General features: G+C 43.9%; 1 protein-coding gene across 1 annotated transcript in view; it reads left to right on the forward strand.

The window, feature by feature from the left end:
- MILR1 (mast cell immunoglobulin like receptor 1) overlaps window positions 1-19,694 on the forward strand; it is a 204,818-nt gene that overhangs the window by 151,262 nt on the left and 33,862 nt on the right. Inside the window, exons 9-10 of the mRNA XM_085617242.1 lie at window positions 12,495-12,557; window positions 15,261-15,323. Coding sequence (XP_085473368.1) covers window positions 12,495-12,557; window positions 15,261-15,323 — 126 coding nt within the window. The remainder of the gene's footprint in view (window positions 1-12,494; window positions 12,558-15,260; window positions 15,324-19,694) is intronic.

Here is a 19,694-nt window from a genome sequence, read left to right on the forward strand (position 1 = left end):
ACTCTTTTAGAAAACTGCGTAAAGTAGAATAAAAATGTGAATGGGAACAAATGTATTAACATAATTAGGTTAAGGATACGGGTTCTGTAAAAAAAAAAAGCGGAGGACTATGAAATTGGGATAGGATATGTAGAAGGATCTTTACATATGTGGTGGAATTGTATTAATCAAGACAGACCAGCTGGACTGTCCACAATTGCCTTGAACGCATTCTCTGGATGAGGTACAAGTTTATTGACCCTATTATTTCAGAGTGGAGTGTATCTAGAACGGTCGCTATACCAGCAGATTGAGGGGGATCAATAATGAGACAATATGCAAAAAGGGTCCAAAGGCATCACTTTCAAAGTTTATATTGCTTTGGATATTGATCTTGAAAAGCCAACAGGGTCTGCGATTGCCTTAAGCAATCAGCCCCTGCGGCTCATAGATGCCTCAAACTCTGAATAGGTTTTATGAAGCAGCACCTAATGACCTGAGCTAATAAGGCAGCCACTATTGAGCAGAAGAGGCTCAGATCAATGCATTATGCCTTTGTGGAGTTCACAACAGTGTTTGGTAAGATACATTGGGTGATTATGGCAGGACTTTCATTCTTGGAGTTGCTACGGCTCAGCGTACAGGGAGCTGGGAAGTTTTTAGAATGCCTTGTCAGGGAGCTTCCAGTGTTTTCGACTGTGGGCTTTGGTTCACGTTGCGTGTGGTAACCTCATAAGGGCCTAAAATGCATGGGCCGAAGAAGAATTTCCCAGTGTTCCTACCCCCCGGCTCGTAGTTAATGATATTGCAGGCATTGTTCATTCCATCGGAGATATTATGAGGAGGGAGGGACCACCAGTTGGTCCCTAATGGTCCACTGAAAAATGTTGCAACATAGTGCGGTAATCAGGAATGCAGGACCTCATTTCTGTGGTTATTCCCCATTTCCCCGCAGTATTTCATTTACAGCAGGCGAAGTCTCTTGGTGAAACACTCCCAATCCGCAGTGCAAGTAAGTAAACAATTTATATGTTTGATTAATTAAAATCCTACACAAAATAGCGTGAATAGTTATCACTGAAACATAGCAAATTAAAAATAGCTTCAAACCAGTCATCATAAAAATAAAACAATCATAGTGTTCATTTAGACACCTTATTCACAGTGGAAACGGAAGATGAAAACTGCTAGAATGCAGTTGTCCATGGTTGATGTTATTGCTGCAGGTTAAATAACCTGGTATTTGTGTAAATCGCAAACTAATCACCCCTAGCGGTCTCAGGGAGATTTTGTGAGCTATTGCCCAGAGTCACATGGTGCTGGGCTGAGCTGCCACCGGGGATCGAACCGTGAGCCCCTGTGCTACGGAATCCGCCCTGGCCGCTGCACCACACCTCTCTCTCCTATATGCTTCAGTAGTGCTTGTCTCTCACGTTTCATCCTGGGACAGCAGCAAAAATGTTCATTCAGGACTTGTAATCCCGATGGGGCCAGTAACTCCTGTTAGCAGCCCCATAGGAGTTATTGGGCTACTCTTTCATGAGAGCCACACAGTAAATTTAAAGGAAATGAGATCGATGTATGGGACCAAGGGCGCAACTAAAGCCAATTTTCGGTTGGGGGGGGCTAATACTAACAGCAATGTAGAGCCAAATTTTGGTGGGGGGGGCTAATACCTCTAGCAATGCAGAGCCAAATTTGTTTCTGTTGCAGTAACCCCCCCACTTTTTGCCAGACTACTGATGCACTTTTCCTTGGTGTGCCCTCGGTCCCTGCCAAACGCTCTTTGAACGCTGATTCTCTGCGTGAGTGGTGTTTCCCTTACCTGGTGACTCTGAACAGGGGCTGGCGAGTCTTCATTGCGGCACATGCATTTTCCTTCCCGCTGTCGCAGAGGCATACACGGCGACCGCTGTGTGGAAGGATTGGCGGACTTCACTACCCAGGCTCCCTCACTACAGAGACCGGAACCGGACACCCGGCATTTCGCGCCCGAAGGTGCTTGAAAAATAATCCCGCCCTCCGCATCGCGGGACCGCGTGCGGGCAGCGCCGGGCTAAGCCCGGGCAAAGGGCGGGCCGTCTACGGCCGTCCAAGGCCGATCAAGGTTGGGCTGGGCCACCTCTCTTGTTACTTGTTGTTTTGTCACTACTGGCTGCGTTAGTGAAAGGTGACTGATATTTAGCCTGTTTCATTTATGTATAGGAGGGCAGGATATATCTTAGTAACATTTGACACATATTTTTTCATTGCATATTAGCTGTTGTCAACAATCACATTCTGCCTGTGTACATTTCGCTTCCGTCATCTCTCACACTACAAAGCACTATGGCCACACGTCCCACTAAATCTAGGTAGTCCTTGGTGGGGGGCTCAGTTAGGGGGACACTCGATCACTTTATTACCAGGGCCGCCACCGTCTTAGAAAAAGAGATCGCCATTACAGAACGCCGTTTATCTTTGGACCTTATCCACCAGAAACGTTCGTCCTTGGGCCATATCCAACAGGTTCCCTCACCCCCGATTACGAACACAGGTCCCGATCGCATGGACGTTATTGATAGTTCATTGCAGCCACTTGACATAATGGACATATCGGCCACTTCAAAGGTTAGTAATACACGCTCCCCTAATCTTCAATCACCAACGGATAATCCCTCTGAGGACTTAACCCCAATTTAATCCGCTAAAATAGTTAAGAGTAATGCTGCAAAAAATAGACCCTCTCCTCCTAAGCCTGTAGCAAAAAGAAAAATTGTTGCGCCAAAAAAAAAAAGGAGGAAAGATCACCTTGAGTCTTCTAATTTTATGTTACAATTAACACCTAATTCTATGAGCGCAAGGTCTTCAAAAGTTCAGACCCAGCTTCCTATATCACCTTTTTCTAATTTACTCGCTGACATAGAGCATCTGATAAAATCCTTACTTTCCCCTTTAGTAGAGAGAGTTAAAAACATAGCACAACAGTTAACATCCCTTGAAACATCACATGCCTCACTCACCGCATTAAATAGTGAATTGAATACTTATTTATCTAAAAATCTCACTTTGGCTACCATGCTTCCTCCATCCATTCAAACAGCTAATCAGCCTAATCCATTGAATCGCACGGAGAACATATCTGTTCCTACGCCTATAGTAGAGAAAAAATCTAGCGCTAAAAGGGCCCTAAGAGGAGATCAATACTCCTATCCTGCAGAGCCCCTGGGTAACAATGCTAAGCAGCAGCCCCTCCCGAACTATAGACCGGAAAAGACTTCACATATCTACTTGCCCCCCGAAGCAGCTCCCTATGTAGTGACACTTACTGGTGTCCCAGAGCTTGCACCGGGCAAAATAGAGAGATACCAGGAACTTAAAAATAAAGTAGTCTACTGGTTAAGCCAAAATAGACCACTTCCCTCCGAAATCAATGGTGAAATATTGCATGTGAGAAGACTGAAGTGGATGGGTCCTAGACCCAAGGATATTCAGGGTGACATTATTATAGTTAACTTCAGGGATCGCAGGGTCTTACCCCACATAGTGGACTGGTACACTCCGAGTAGGGGCGCGGGTATATCAACGTATGATCTAAGTTACTTCTACCCCCGCTCCCTCTTGTCAAATCCCCAAAAACTTTATATCCTATCAAGGACAAACACTGAGGCCCACCACTTCACTCTCCCCACTTTCAACAGATTTGCCACATTCTCTGGCTTGGATGATCAAGATTGACTTCCTCACTCTGCAATCATGGTAGATAATTCCCCAAATGTGAACATCTCGCTAATTATCCCAGATTCTGACAGTCCTGACTCCAAGCACATTAGTACACTGCATGTTCTGTCCGAGGCTTTTAATTTTCCTCCATCCCATGTAGAACCAAACTCTCCTACAATAGAATCTATGGGAGACACACACGTAGAACAACTTACTCGGTCACTCGAACCTATAACCACAGAAGTCGCTACTGGGATAGAGCCTGGTGATGCTTGTAATGCGAGTTTAGTCTCCTGGAATATAGCAGGTTTGGCTGATAAAATATGTGACTCTGCCTGGTTGGCATTTGTTAAGAAATACGCAGTTATATGCCTCCAAGAGACATGGATGGAAGATAATAATGCCTTCATCGAGGGCTACCAAAGCTTCCTTAGGCCAGCAGCCCCCTCGATTAGTGGAAGAGCAAAGGGGGGCCTGGCTATTTTTATTAATCTGGCACTTTTCTGCCAAACAAGTAATCGGTATCATGCCAATCGGAACATTCAAGTGCTCGAATTGAAGAGAGGCAAACATGCTCTGACTCTATTTTTACAATGCTATAAACAGCCAAGGGGAATGTAACATACTGCTTTTGAAAGAGATGCTGAGAGAGGGAGCAGGTACACTATCACGCAACTTATTGATCGCAGGTGATTTTAATGTACACCCATGTGGTAACCCAGGAGTTACCCCCATGGGATTTTTGGGGTGTAATAGTGTGAATGGTTTTCATTTTGACCACTCTAGGCGTGGAACTTGTCTCAATGATCTGATGAATGAAAATAATCTATCTGTAGCTATGTCCATGGTGCCTGAGTCCAAGGTCTTTGATGGCCCAACATTTAAAGGCTCAGGTCAGGGGTCTTTTATAGATCATATACTATTATCTGCTGATCTTGCCAATCAGGCCTCCAGATTTACCATTCAAACGACCATTTACAGTGACCATAATCCCTTAACCATCAGATTGGGTGGGGGAGTATTTGAACAGCGAATGAACTGTGAAGGCCGGGGAATTTTAAAATGTATAAATGGTAAACGTCGATTGAAATGGTGTCTGGTAAATCATGAAAACCTGTATACTGAAATCAATAAGTCATGTGGTAAGGAACTTGCGGCTTGTGTGACACCATCTACGTCCCCAGAGCAAACTTTAGCCATTTTTGAGGTTGTGGTGTTATCAGTAGGATCTATGTTAATAGTTCCAGTGAAGGGACAAGTTAGAAACAATCCTAAATGGTTTGACCACACATGCTCTAAGGCAAGCAGGGACCTGAGAAAGGCGCTAAAAACCAAACCCAGAGATTCAGATCAAATTAAAAACCTGCGACTGACTTACAAGAAATCAATTTCTAAACGGAAAAAATAAATTAAGGCCTGTACCTGGGAGTCTCTGCTTGATCCATCAGTCCTGGGCAATAGCAGCAAATTCTGGGAAATTATTAATAAACCCCTGTTTGACAATCCCAGTGATATTGCACTTGGTACCAATATTCCAGAGGAGGACTGGGTCACTCACTTTAGTGCAATCTTTAAAAGCAATGAGCAACAGGCAGAAAATGACTTTTTAATTCCTACGGAGAATCTTTTGTGTTTTTCAGTTAATGAAGTAGAAAAGGGCATTCAAGGGTTAACTAGTAATAAGGCTCCAGGCCCGGATGGCTTGCCTCCGGACCTTTTTAAATCTTGTATCTCACTATGGGCCCCTGTCCTTACTGCTGTAGTAAATGCAGCTGCGGCCTTTGGATGTCCAAAGTCGTGGGGGCTATCGACTATAGTGCCCGTGTTTAAAAAGGGCGATCGTAGTAGCCCGTTATGCTACAGGCCAATATCTTTAATCAATTCTGTAGCTAAAGTGGTAGGGGGTGTAATCCTGAACAGGTTAACTGCATGGGCAAATGAAAACAATGTTATATCCCCAATACAATACGGCTTCAGACCTGGCCATTCGACAGTAACTCAATGTCTGAACCTATATCTGATTATAGGTAAATACACCTTGGCCCGGCAGGGAACCATCCACATGGCCTTTATGGACTTATCGTCCGCATTTGATTGTGTAGACAGAGGCAAACTATGGGACACCATGTTAAAAATGGGCGTTGAGCAGAATTTGATTAACTTACTGGCTGATCTGCACTCCGATACAAGAGCTAACGTCCGATACACCCAAGACCTGAAAGTGACGGGGGACATCAGAATTAACCGGGGTGTTCGACAGGGGTGTATCCTGGCTCCATTCCTCTTCAACCTGTATATTAACGAGCTGGAGGAATACTTGCTAAGAACTGGAGCGGATTACCCCTATGTAGGCCGAAAAGGCGTTCCAGTTCTGCTCTACGCGGACGACGCTGTCCTTATTTCAAGGACAGCAATCAGCCTTCAGACACTTTTAAACTCCTTCTTTGATTTCATGGAGTCTCGAGGCCTAAGCATTAACAATTCTAAGTCCTATGTTATGAAGACAGGCCTAGGGTCACGAAAATCTAATCGTTTTAACATAAATGGGGAAAAAATTCCAACCACCAAAACCTTTTCATATCTCGGGGTCCTTCTTGATCATCAATTATCTTGGGGCCCCGCTGTTCTCAAGAAGAAGGGTGAGGTAATCCGCGTTAATGCAGCCATACTTGGCTTCGCGAGAAAAATGGGCAATAGCCCGGTGGCTGCCCTGCTTAAATTATACCAGGCCAAGACCGTCGCCGTTGCTTGCTACGGAAGCGAGCTCTGGGGCTACAGCCAGACGCGGAACTTGGAGGTTGTAGAAAATAACTTCCTGAAGAAGATACTGAGGCTGCCAAGGGGAACCGGAAACTTCTTGGTACACGAGGAGCTAGGTGTGCCCTACCTTAGTGATAGAATAGCAGCAAATCCCCTATTGTGTTGGATGAACTGTTGGTTAAATAACGACATACCTCTCACCCATGATATACTAAAAGAAGCCTTAACATGGGATGGTAGGTTCAAGGTCCCGTGGCTGAAGTATAGTAACGATCGTCTTACTGAAATAGGACGGCCTGATTTGTTCCTAACCCCAAATCTTATTACTAAATCAGATGTTACTTTTGTGAAAAATACATTCATGACAACTAGGTATTTTGCCCGGGAGGAGGTTGAGCTCCAGAAAGACAGTGTTAAGAAATATGTTCTACTTAAGACCTGTCTACAAATGGAACCATATCTATCATGGCCTATGACTGGCTATGAACGTTACCTACTAACAAGGTTCCGTTTTGATCTGTTTCATCTCTTACTGGCGGTACCCAGTGGGGCCCATCGAGGCCAAGTGTTGCCAGCTTGCGGCTGCGATGGGAAGTCTCCGCAAGATCTGGCACACTTTTTATTTATTTGTCCCTATTACATAGTACCTCGGAGGCTCTATCTAATACCATGCCTGAAAGAACTGAAATTTTCACAGATCAAACCAGCACTTTATTACCTTCAACTGAAATGTGACTGCACCTTATTTGTATGCAGTTTTCTGAAATTAGCAATTACTTTCAGGAAAAGTATGGAGGGATAATTATGCTGCTATTGCCGTCAGGTATTTTTAACTTTTTTATCTTGTTATAATTATTTATATTCTTAACATGTTCATTTTGCCTGTTACCCTTGTTTTATATTGTATATGTAAAATTTTGTCTTACAAATGTAATGGATGGTTTGATTTTTATTGTATGTTTATGAATTGTGCTTTTATGATGGTAAGGTTTACAATCGAATAAAGTCATTTGAACTTTAACTTGAACCCTGCCAATCAGGTTCCCAGGGCCTGTGTTCTTTCCCCAAAAACAAACCCAATTGGCATCTCTGGCCACATGTAAGCCCCTGGTAAATGGTACCACAGGTACCCAGGGCACTGTGACCAGAGAAGGCCTCTAAGGGCTGCAGCACTTATTGTGCCACCCTCAGAGGCCCTGTACCCTGACACTCACACACTGCCTTGGCAGCCTGAGTGCCTTGGTGCAGAACAAAGTGAAAAGTCGACATGGCACACATCCCTGTGTGCCATGCCCACAAACCACTGCCCTGGCATACATCAGTCACCCCTCTAGCTGGGTGCCCTATGCCAGTGGTGAGGGTACAAGTCCATGAGCCCTGTACCCCTAAAGTGCCCAAGTCCATTCCTGGGCACTGTAAGTGCAGTGCTGCCATTAAGAGTATATGGTGCTGGGACGTTGTCATTACGAACTCCACAGCACCATAATGGCTACACTGAAGACTGGGAAGTTTGGTATCAAACTTCTCAGCACATTAAGCCCACACTGATGCCAGTGCGGGATTTAATGTAAAATGCACAAGAGAGGGCATCTTAGAGATGCCCCCTGAAATTTGACCAACTACTAGTGACCTGACTAAGTGGCTACTTAGGCTGGCACCACCAGACATGTTTCTGGATCCCTGGATCGAGAGCTCGCTGCTCTCGGGGGCCTGAAACAATACACATCCTGGGACGAGGTGCCAAGCATCCTCCCCCAGGATGGGCAGGGTTCACGAAGGAGAGACTTCAAAGGTATGCCGCCTTTGTGAGCCTCTCCAGACCATTTGCTGCTTTCAGCAACTGGTCCCCACTGGTTCTACCCCCCACTTTGGGCGGGAGAACCGACAGGAAAAACAAGGGAGGAAAAGAGGTTTGCCCACCTCTGCCAACTCCTCCCCTCAGGTTGGGGATGGGAGGTGAGGCACAACCTCGAGTCCCTGTCATCTTGTGAATGGGGGGACTCAGCCAACCAGGGACAGGCTCCTGTCCCCTCCCACTGGAGAGTGGCAGAATAGGGGGTGTACTCACCCCAGGGAAGGGACCCATTGGTCCCTGCCCTTTACCTACCTGTAACGCCCTTAAATTTAGTATTTAGGGAGCACCCTGAACCTTCCTTCCTCAGATTAGAAACCACAAGAAAAGAAGATAAGAAGAAGGACTGAAAAGCCATGCAGAGCTAACAAGAGGACGATACCCACTGACTTGGCCCCAGCCCTACACGCCTGCCTCTCCTCGAACCTGCTTTTGTGCAATCCCGTCGTGTCCTGCAGCCAGCAGCCCCACAAACCCCGGAGGACCTGCCTGCCTTAACTTCCCGGACTCTATATCCCAAGAACATCGGACGTGTTTAAACTGCAGCTTCTGGTGCCAGCCAGAGACCGCGAATCCAGCACACTCTGCACCCGCCGACCCCGGCCCGAGCTCGAGTGAACCGACACCACGAGGAGGTCCCCCTGGCGATCCTGACCGGAGATCTGGCAACCCCTGACCTGCCTCAAGCTACCTGGCGACGCCTGCAGCCTCAATCCAGAGGACCCCCCCTACCACGACCAGAGTAGGTAAGAAAATCCTATGTCAAATGGCACCCCTGCACCCGTCGGCCCACAGCCTTGTGTGCCCAAACCAACGGTGCCTAACCAACCCACGACATCCCAACTTACCCCTCGAAGTGGCGGTCGCACCCAGAAGATCCTCGTCCCCGGGCCTGCAGTGCTTCTTTGTCCCGGAAGTTCTCCATTGGTCCACCATTGGTGCTGCTTTGGTCCCCAACTTGCCCTGAGCTAAACCCTAGGAGCTTTGCTCCCACAGCCGGGTGGCCAGCAGCCACCAACCGGAAGCCCCCTATCCTCCATAGGATAACATTGGGCCTCAACACTCTGCACCCAGCCGCCCTAGTGCCACTGAGGGTGCAATCACAGTGCCTCACTGACCCTGGGTGACCCCTGAGTCTAACCCCAGAACCTTAAACCCCACAGTCGTTTACTCACCTGCAAACCGATATCCTGTTTTTCTTCCATAGAATAACATTGACAATTTTCTTCGAAAAAACAACTAAGTGTGGAGCTTTGAAAACCTGAAATATTCCTTAAAAATCGAAATAATAACCAAAACGCATTGTCTCAACTGTTTTCAGGAAATGTCCCAGTGCTAAATCTAGACATCCAGCACTGAGTTAGAAAAAGTATCGTAAAAGTTACTTACTTGCAATTTACTGTCGAAGCCCATTCATTTCAATGTACTGCTCCAAAAAGTTTCCAAGTGTGGAGTTTTGAAATCTGAAAATATTCTTTAAAAATAACACAAATAACAAACTCATTTTCACAACTGTTTTCAGGAAATGTCCTAGTAATGAATCTAGGCATCCAGCACTGAGTTAGAAAAAGTAAAGAAAAAGTAACTTACCTGCAATTTATTGAAAAAGTCCATTCATTCTAATGTACTATACCTGCTAAGTGTTGCAATCTGCTACAATATCTGTAAACCAAAACCAGTATAATTTGTACTGCATTTTTGAACTGTATTACAAACAAAGTATCATATTACTACAAAGTATTTATATGCTTACCTGTGCCAGGTTTACTTGGTTCTAGAAAAATAAAACAACAGTATATATTTTTATACAACAACAATTGACCTAGAGTTCAGTTCTTGAGTGTGTGATTTCATTTGCTGACTGAGTGTGTACATCAAATGCTTAACACTGTCCTCTGTTACTGCCTTACTGCTCAACCAAGCTACCACTATTAGAGAGTAAGGTTCTATCTAACTTTAACCTCTGCCTACCTCTGGGGACACTTAGACTCTATACACACTATACCACATTTTGGTGTAGTATATATAGAGCCAGTTTCTTACAGGGGGCTAATACTTTCAGCAATGTGTCCTTGTATAAGGCAACTGGTGCTCATGCAAAAGTCCCTCAATACCTTCAGGTGGGGTCCGAGCTGTATAAAACTGCAAAAAAACAAAGCCTAAGGTTTTTTCAGGAAATGCATTCTCACACTGTGGCAGCAAAAGTAATTTGCAGCTTTAAGTAATAGGCAGAGTGGAGATGCAGGGGCTCTAGGGATGGGTGAAAAAAGCAATAGAGCCTCGTAATCATGTAAATGGTCTTTTAAAGACCTGTGAAATAATCGGGTGCCGCTGCGATAAGACACCATCCCAGCCAGTCCACAGCAGCTCATGAACTGTCTGTGTGTGTGCGTCCGGGACGCTGTCTCAGCCCGGGCTGACACACACGACAGGGGGTGCTGAAGTTCTTTGAGCCCTATGGGCGTTGCGTGCCTGTATGGGATTGACTTCTGTTCCCTAGTAAGAATAGGCTAGGAAACTTCAAGTAGAACTACTATGCAAGGGTGTGTTGAGCAGGCAGCACGTGGTTAGTTGCGAGTAGGTGAAAGAGTATGTTGTTAAGTAGATTTTCTGTTCCTAAAGGAGAAGATAATTGCAGGAATGGTTGAAGTTTTTGAACTTTGGCAAATTTTAGAAACACCTACAAATTTCCTGGCTTTGGGGAGTCATCCGTGTTTCATATATTTAGGGCATGTCGGATCCATGCATTGTTTGTTCCTGGCTCAAAGATGGGCTTGGAGAGAGATAAGCAACAGTGTAAACCAGGGATGTTTATCATAGATTTGGGAGGGTTTGATCCCTGCCAGATTGTCAGCTAAACCACCAAAAATGTAAATTTGGTCAGTTTAGATTAAATGTGTGCAAAAGTATTTTATTTGGCTATCATGAAAATCTGGAATGGACCTAGCCTCCCAGCCTAGGACCTAAACAGTATAGCCTATGTGACTGTGCAGCGAGATGGAATATCTTGCCCATGTTCTATAAAGGTGTCCTAGGTTTAGTGCTATTCGGAATCGCCCCTTTCAGGTAAGTTACCTATTTATTTTCTTGTTACTAAATCTCCCTGATATGAATACCTGTCTAGCAATTTATGCATTTTAATGATTTTAAATTTGTATTATGAATTTTATACACACTTATATTTGAGTTTTGATGTTTTTTGTAAAAACTGACTAACAATTAAACTATAACTAAGTCCCAGATCTTGATAAAGGATGATCCCCCACTGGCCTATTTTTCTGTGTGCCTGGGAATACACAGGTTGCACTATTTCCAGATATTCCAATTACAGGCAGGACCTAGTGAAATTTGCACAAGAAAAATGGGTCAGAAAATGGAAAATGCAGAAATCGGATGTGCCAAATCCTGTTCTGTATGTAACACCTTGAAATCTCAGATGATAATTTTGCCCCAGGGTAAAACAGCAGGTGCAGCAACACATTTACCTCAAGTCAAAATTACCACCCAATGAACTAGATGGACTTGGAAGGAGGTCACTATGTCTATGTAGCAGTGCAGCAGTTCACCTGTGGGAACTGGAAAATCTGACTAATGGTGCAATGGAGGATTAACAGGATTGCCCTTCTACTCTAAATATCTGCGCCTCTTTTCAGCCCCATATTGAAATGTTGTCCCCCGACTGTGGACTGGAATACCATGCCATGCTTTGACACCTAATGCAACAGAAAAACAAAACTAGAACTCATTTGCTGTCCTATGGGTAGGATGCTCCTAAGATTTTATAGTCTTCAGCTGAAGAAATTAATCCAGGTAGGACTAGTAAGCAGATGAATGGTTGGAGGTACTTTTTGATGTCTGCAGATGGCCAAGCAGGAAGCTCTGCCTGAAAAACAGTGGTGGGTGATGAACTCTGAGGACCTCCAGCATAGTATTTGCTGTAGAGTGTCATGTAAAGGTAAGAGAGAGGTGGGAGCCCAAAATATTTTGTCTGTAGTATTCCCCTCACACAGCTATGACTTTGGGATTTCGAATGTACATATCCATAATCAAACACTTCCCCTAGTTACGCCTAAGCATACCAACTCCAACCTTTTTGCCATAATAACCGTGCTTTCACATTGGTTGCCCCACCAAAGCAATGCTAGGAGTTTTGCAGTGTCTGACTTCTTTTTGAGGTTCATGTATGTGTTTATCATTTCAGGGATGGAAGAGGATGTCTCTGCGGTCCAATACTCAGAAGTTCTAATCAGGAAAAACAATCAAGGTCCGTAGTTTGGTGATGGGGAAATTTAAAAGAAAGGCAGTGACAGATGACCCTCAATATTAATAATGAACATAAGCATATATCACGCAGCAGTAGTAATGTAGATATTTAATTTTTCATACAGGAAGAAAAGATTGCAAAAAAAGAGTTGATATAAGATGTAACACATGTAAATTAGATGATCGCAATAAAATGTGTACCTATGTATTTACTTAGCCACACGTTTTACCATTGTACTTATCGGCATTGCTTGTGTACATTGAGGCAGTGATTTGTAAAGTGCACTAGGACCCAGCTTCCCTTGTACCTTGCACTGGTCCTCCAACTTATCCAAGGCCCTTTCTGACCCGGCCTCTCTGCCGCCGCTCTCCGTGCCTCATCGCACTCTTCTCTTCTCCCCCTTGCACACTCCTTTCCTCTTTCTCTTTACCCTTTCGTTGCCACTCTCTAACTCTGCTTGCCCTTCTTGCTCTCACTTGTTCACACTACTGTGCCTCTTTATTACACCATTTGAATTTGCTTTGCCTCTTTTTTCTTACTTTTTTGTTACTCGTTTCCATTGCTTTGCCTCTTTTCCATCACTCATTTCCATTACTGTGACTTTTTTCTCGCTCACACTCTTGCCTTGTGCCCCTTCTTTTTGTGCATCTTTTCTCTATGCCACTTTTCTTGACCCTCCAGCTTTCTTCAGCCCACCTCCCAACATCCTCTTGTGCTTTCCCTCCTCTCGCCTGCCCTCGCTCCTTACCTGCTCTACTGCGTCTTCCTCCTGCGTCTTCATGCATCTTCACCTTAGCCCCGCCCTCCATCCTTGCACGCTTCCCCCCTCCCAGAACCTACTTATTGGCACCCGCTGCGCGACCCCATTAAACAGGTGCCTAGGTACCAGCTCCCTATGTACCTTGGACTGGTCCTCCGACCCGTGCTGCAGTAAGAAATCCATGGCTCACCATGTACAATACCATGAGTATAGCCAAAGGATCTTATACTGACATTCAATTGAGAGAAGCAAACATAGATTTTAATTTAAGAAAGAATACACCAACTAGATTCAAGACTACACTTGATAAAAGAGTGAATCAGAGAATAAGCATTGGCAAAGTCAATATGTCTGTCGCTTGCATTGTACTGATCTCACATCAACTCAAAAATAATTTAGACCTGTAATACACATTGAATGCACAAGGTGGTGTCAGTATTCCATGCATATAAACCTGTAAAGTAAAAGAATTACCATAGCCACATAACTAATGTAACAATAGAAAGTTAATGGCAGCATGTAACCATCTATGGTATACCTGTAAGATCTCATTAGGGTTTGCAGCAGATGTTGTCTGTAGCTATACGCTAGAAGGAGAGAATGCATAAATGAGTCCATGAAAGAGTGTAAGTGAGCGGTTATCCTCTTCCTAACGTTACATGGTGCAGCTAATCAAGGGTGGATCTATGTGGCTTAGAACTTCTAAATGGATGCAAAAGATTCTCGCCTTTAAACTATGATTATATGAACAGGACATCTATTGAATGCTAATGTAATTTGTAAGGACTCACAAATGATAGCCAACGTGTTCTCTAGGCCCTATTGATAATAGGTTGATATCGATCAAGTCTGACACTCCACCAACTATTTAAAGGCATGAGCCTTAAGGATAAAAGTGACATTTGAGATTCCCTCAGTCTGAAACTCTGGATTCCCTCTGTATGCTCGGACATATCTTGGCCTTGTGAAAGGATCTTCAAACATAGGAATGATCATTGAGAAATTAAGTGAAGACATAGTTATCCAGTTGTAAGCTGTTAACTCCCCATAGTGTGAAAACTTAGTCTGTTTTTAATGACCACTGTGTAATACTCACTGAAAATGCTTTGCCAATTTTATTCCAACTCCATTACACTTCATCTATTACACTGCATGAAACCACTGAAAACAGAAACAGGTGGGACAGTCAGCCAGGCAGGCGGAAGAGGGAAACAGACACAGAGGCTAGGCTGTGGAACAAAAGGAAAGAGAACTGTGTTATCATGGAGCCTTCATAATACAAACTTCCTGGAAGAGTGTGGTCTATTAGAGAGGTGGCAATTGGGGGAATTGAAAGGAACTCAATGGCATTATTTCATTTATGGACTACCTAGAGATCCGGTGAGGTCTCCCATTGCCATGATTTATCAACTATTACCCCCATAGCGGCACTGAAAAGAGCCTGGCAGTTTACACTATTTCGGCAATCCTGTACTGTCTGCTACCAGACAACTGCTACCTCTTATTACAGTTTACCGGATAGCCATCTTCAAGGTCGAATAATAACATTTAAGGGTACTCAATGGCACAATTACCCCGATATCTGTGGTTCCAGAGAGATTTCCTCTAAAAAATAGAAACATGTTAGAGCAGCTCTTTATTAAATGATGAGATTGTGTTGTTGTCAAATGCGTTATTTTTTATCTTTGAACTGTTGTATGCATTCAGTTTTAGGTCCCCACAATTCTAAAGGTGGATAGTTTATTCTCTGTTCCTGAGTGCATAAAAAGCCTTATTATAGTAAACACGTCAACTAGTTACTTGTGATCCTAACTACATGAATCTCAAGTCGTTATGTTCGAAAATGTATGTTATGTTATATGCCCCGCAATAGAAAATGCTAGATTATGTCACATGTAGTTTGTGTTCTCTGCTGAACCTTATGCGTTTGTTGGCCATTTCAGTGACTGGAAGAGATGACCATGCCACTGAATACTCAGAAATCCAAACAAGGAACGGTGATCAAAGTAAGTGATTTTTTTTAGTAGGTCACCTACTTGTTTTCCGGTCATTCATGTAACACCTTGTGAACAAGCATGGACCACGCAGGAGGAAAAACATTGTATGTTTTAACGGCAATGTACAGCTATTTGTGCTAAGGGAGTCGCATGTAATCTGGTAGGAAGTGCCGCCAAGAATTCATCTAACTCGTATCTGCACAGAACAAGGTTAGTTTATCAAGAAACTGGGACTGCTCCATACAGGGCCGGCTTTAGACCTGGTGGCGCCCGGTGCGAAAATGTTTGTTGGCGCCCCCCCAATGACCACCTCCACCACGGATTCCCACACCACTGCCTTTTAACGGTGCCCAACTCTCCTTAACTCTCTTTCAGATGCAAATATAGCACTCTCTCTCTCACATGCATATATGGCGCCACTCATAACAGTGTAGGGTGTCAGAGCACTTTACATCACACACACACACACACACACACACACTTAGACAATCAATCATAAGTGTATAAGTCAACGTATAGGAAATGTTACATAAGACAGAGGACTACAAGGTGTAGGAGCCACATGTCATCAATACTGGTAGGCAGTATAGTTTAATATTTCTTGGTCTAGAGAAGCACAAACTCAGAATTTTAAATGGAACACCATAGTTGGGTGTTCGCTTTAACATTGAGAATGGATTTCTGCCCAAATTAATCATTTTTGCAACATTACTCTTTGATCAATTCCATACTTTGCAGCGTTCTTTGATAAAAGTTAATAATTCAGTACAATTACAAAGTGCATAGAATGTAAATAGGTCAACGAGTTACTGCCGTTAAAAGACCTAATTTTTTTACTTGCAATTTATAAATTCAAATCCTGTATTATGATTTTAATTTATAACCTGCGAGTAACAAAATTATGTCTCTTTTAAAAGCAGTAACTCATTGACCTATTTACATTCTATGCACTTTGTAATCTGTTGGGTACTTATTTTCTGCAACAGAAGCATTACCCCTCTGCACTACTTTATAGGAAGTCAAAACCCCAATTAAACACAAACAAAACTCCGACCTCTCTTCAGAAAGAACACAGGATTTATCCTGACATTTCTCTGTCACCCGGAAACTGCTGGAGGAAAGGAACGCGGCAGAATGGTGTATTAAATAATAATAACTTGCAAACACGGCGCCCCCCAGAATCCGGCACCCGGTGCGGTGGCACCGGTCGCTCCGCCCTAAAGCCATAGAGGAGCCAGTATGAAAATATCAAGTTGGTCAAATGCCAGAATTTGAGGACATCTTTCAAATACTTGATTAATTCAATCAATTTTTTACTCTCACACACTACCCCAAACTGCAAAAATTCAGAGTTTCCAACAGGAAAAAGCCCTTGTATTTATGCACTAAACCCATTTTCTGATCTGGAAAAGTTATTCTGAATCGTAAAAGGGGTTTGGATTGGTTACTGACTCAGTATTTTGGAAGGGTTCCTTCCAAATTCCGATTGGGTACTCCATGTGTCTTGGTTTGCTACCAGAATTTCGGTCACAAACTATTGATAAGTTAGACTGAGAAGTTGGGAACTCAGTGGCAAATGGGAAGGGGTCTCCTAGCTATGCTTTTCCCTTTGAAAATCATGGTGGCAGCTTCAGGGGGAGTAAGAAGCGGTCTAGGGGACCACTACCGACTCTCAATGATATATTTCAATGGCATCTGAAAGCTTTCCTTTAAGGTAATTGGGCATTTAAAAAAATAAGGGGGCATATCATCAACAACCGGCGATAATTATCGCTAAGCGCACTTAGCGCTAGGATAATTATCGCCGGCTATCGCTTGTTTTATCACGAAGATAGCACGCTATCAGCGACGCTTACCTCCAGAGCGATAAAAATAACCGAGTTAGCTGCCAAATGTGCAATTATCGCTGGGATTCCAGCAATAATCGCACAACGTTTGGCGATACGTTGTTGATAGGGCAGGGCAGACTTAACCATGATATCCACCTTCCATTGGATATCATGGCTAAGTCAAACTAAAAGCAGGCGTAAAGAAGGTAGCGATAACTGCGGTTAGCGCTACTTTTCTTAGCGCTATGCTTGTTAGCGTGCCCATTGATAATTGGAGAAATGTCGGTAAGCGACATTTCTCCAGTTATTTTGGGAAGGAACGCCCACTTTGCATCTCATTAGAGATGCAAAGCTGGGCATTCAGGAAACAGGCGCTGAGGCATGGAATCACACGTTAGTGTGTCCATGCTGATAGGGCGCTAAAAGTATTGCCGCTTTTTGTCCGAAATAATTTTATCGCATCGCCTTGATGATATGCCCCAAGATGTTTTTAAGTGCAAAGACAAACATGGTGGACTCTTGCAGGCCACCATCCCAGTCAGCGCAGCCAATCGAAGGGATTCACATTTTGCAACCGGTCAATGAGTATTCATTAGACACATCTTCTCCCTACAAATAGTTATTTTAAATTCCAACTTATTAATAAATAAGCCAGCCTACAAAATAATTTAATGGCTGCAAAAAGCTGGTACACAAATTGTGACTGCTTTTTGAGACCACAGTTTTAGTATTAACAGTCTTAAATTTTCTTCTACTGCTGCGGTGAGGTATAAGCAAGCCTCTTGCCAGGGACTTCATAGCACTCTTAAGCATCCATGTTCATGATATTGTCCCATGGGTTTAGTGTAACATTTAAGGATACATTATTGTGTACATTCTGAAACAAGGCAATCTTCAAATTTGACACAGCTGCTCATAACCATTTGTGTTTTAGCACACATTTTTTTTTTTTCTTATTTTACTAATATAATCCTCTTTCCTTTATTTCTATGAGGATATCTTTATTATAACTATACCTAGTATAAATGTAAAATATAGATCATGTGCTTTGATGGTTCATTCAGCTACAAAGGCCTTCAGAAATGGAACTAACTTACCTAACCTATTTAATTGCACTTGAAGGATTGTGTCCAACTCGTCACAAACAGTGTGTAGGCAAGATGGCGGCTGCGCGAGGCTGCGGTAAACCACCCATCTATGGCTCCATGGAACTCTTGTTTAATCCACTCTAGATGTCCATCTTCTACAAAAAGAATAGCTGGAAATGACAGTTTGGAAGAACGCAGGCGGGAATTACAGAACTCGCTCACCTGGTGATCCGGGCAGCTCAGAAGATACTGTCCGGCTGGAGCAACGGCGTACGCCAGTTTCGGCTTATCGGCCTGCCACCTAAACAGCTTAAACCCCCTTGGACCGCGGGAATGTGGCGCCACTGGAAATGGAGTTGGAGCCACCTTGATGATATGCCCCAAGATGTTTTTAAGTGCAAAGACAGCGATGCCCTGCGGCGGCTCGGAAGACGCCGATCGGGAGGAAAGCAGGAGATGCTACTCCCGCAACAACAGGAAACAAGGAGGCAGCACCGGGGAGACAGAAAGGCAAAGATCAGTGTCCTGGTGAGGAGGCGGCCCTGTCAAGCAGCGAGTGATTCCAGGGATGTTTTCTGGCAGGGCGAGAGAGGAAGAGAAAGGAGAAGCTGCCAATGATTTTAATGGTGAAATTGTACTGGTACCGGCTGCTGGTGGCAACAGCCTTTCACCCCTGGACAGTGTAAGTACGGGACTCGCGCCTCATGCATCTTTATGTTTGGGTCAATGGGAGCAATTACAGGGGGGATCAGAGTGCTCTGACTGTACTATCATGCCAGGCAAACATGAGAATAAGGAGCAGGTCATTAATGAAGGCTTGCCACCTAACCCTAAACTTTCTCAGATTCAACACAAGATCGGTGGGACCCCAGAAGGGGGGGAAATTATTTTTCCTCAATGAAGACTCTGAGCTATCTAATGTTAGCGAGAATGAGGCATCAGCGCTGGAAGATTCAGAGATGGATTCGGACAGCTCACCATCTAACCCCCGCACGCAAAAGCACCTTTCCTCTCAGACATGGAGAAATAGAAATAAAGGCAGAAAGGCACGGGAGGCCAGGCAAACTGAATCAGATCATAGCCAGTCCAGCCAATTAAAATGGGATTATTCAACTAAACATTTTGGAATCGAGGATGGAGGATTGGCAGCAGATGATAACGCACAAGGGGAAAATATTATGCTTTCTCAACCAAAGTCTGCGATGGAGTCATCTCCTTCGATGGGTTTCATATACTTCACTCTCAATCAGATCCAGACTGAAGCTAGACACGAACATAATGCAACGAAGATGCTACAAGGGGCCATTAGGAAAGTAAATAAAGCGTGCATAAAAATCGCCGAAAGAACAACGGTGCTGGAAGAGCGAGTTATGATATTAGAGGCTGGAGTTGAGAGCACTGTCCAACAAGTCACAGCAAACGAATGACGGATGTCATGAATGAAATGAAAAAGGCTTTTATAT

This window comes from Triturus cristatus, chromosome 7, assembly GCF_964204655.1.
Source record: "Triturus cristatus chromosome 7, aTriCri1.1, whole genome shotgun sequence".
Classification (NCBI taxonomy): Eukaryota; Metazoa; Chordata; class Amphibia; order Caudata; family Salamandridae; genus Triturus; species Triturus cristatus.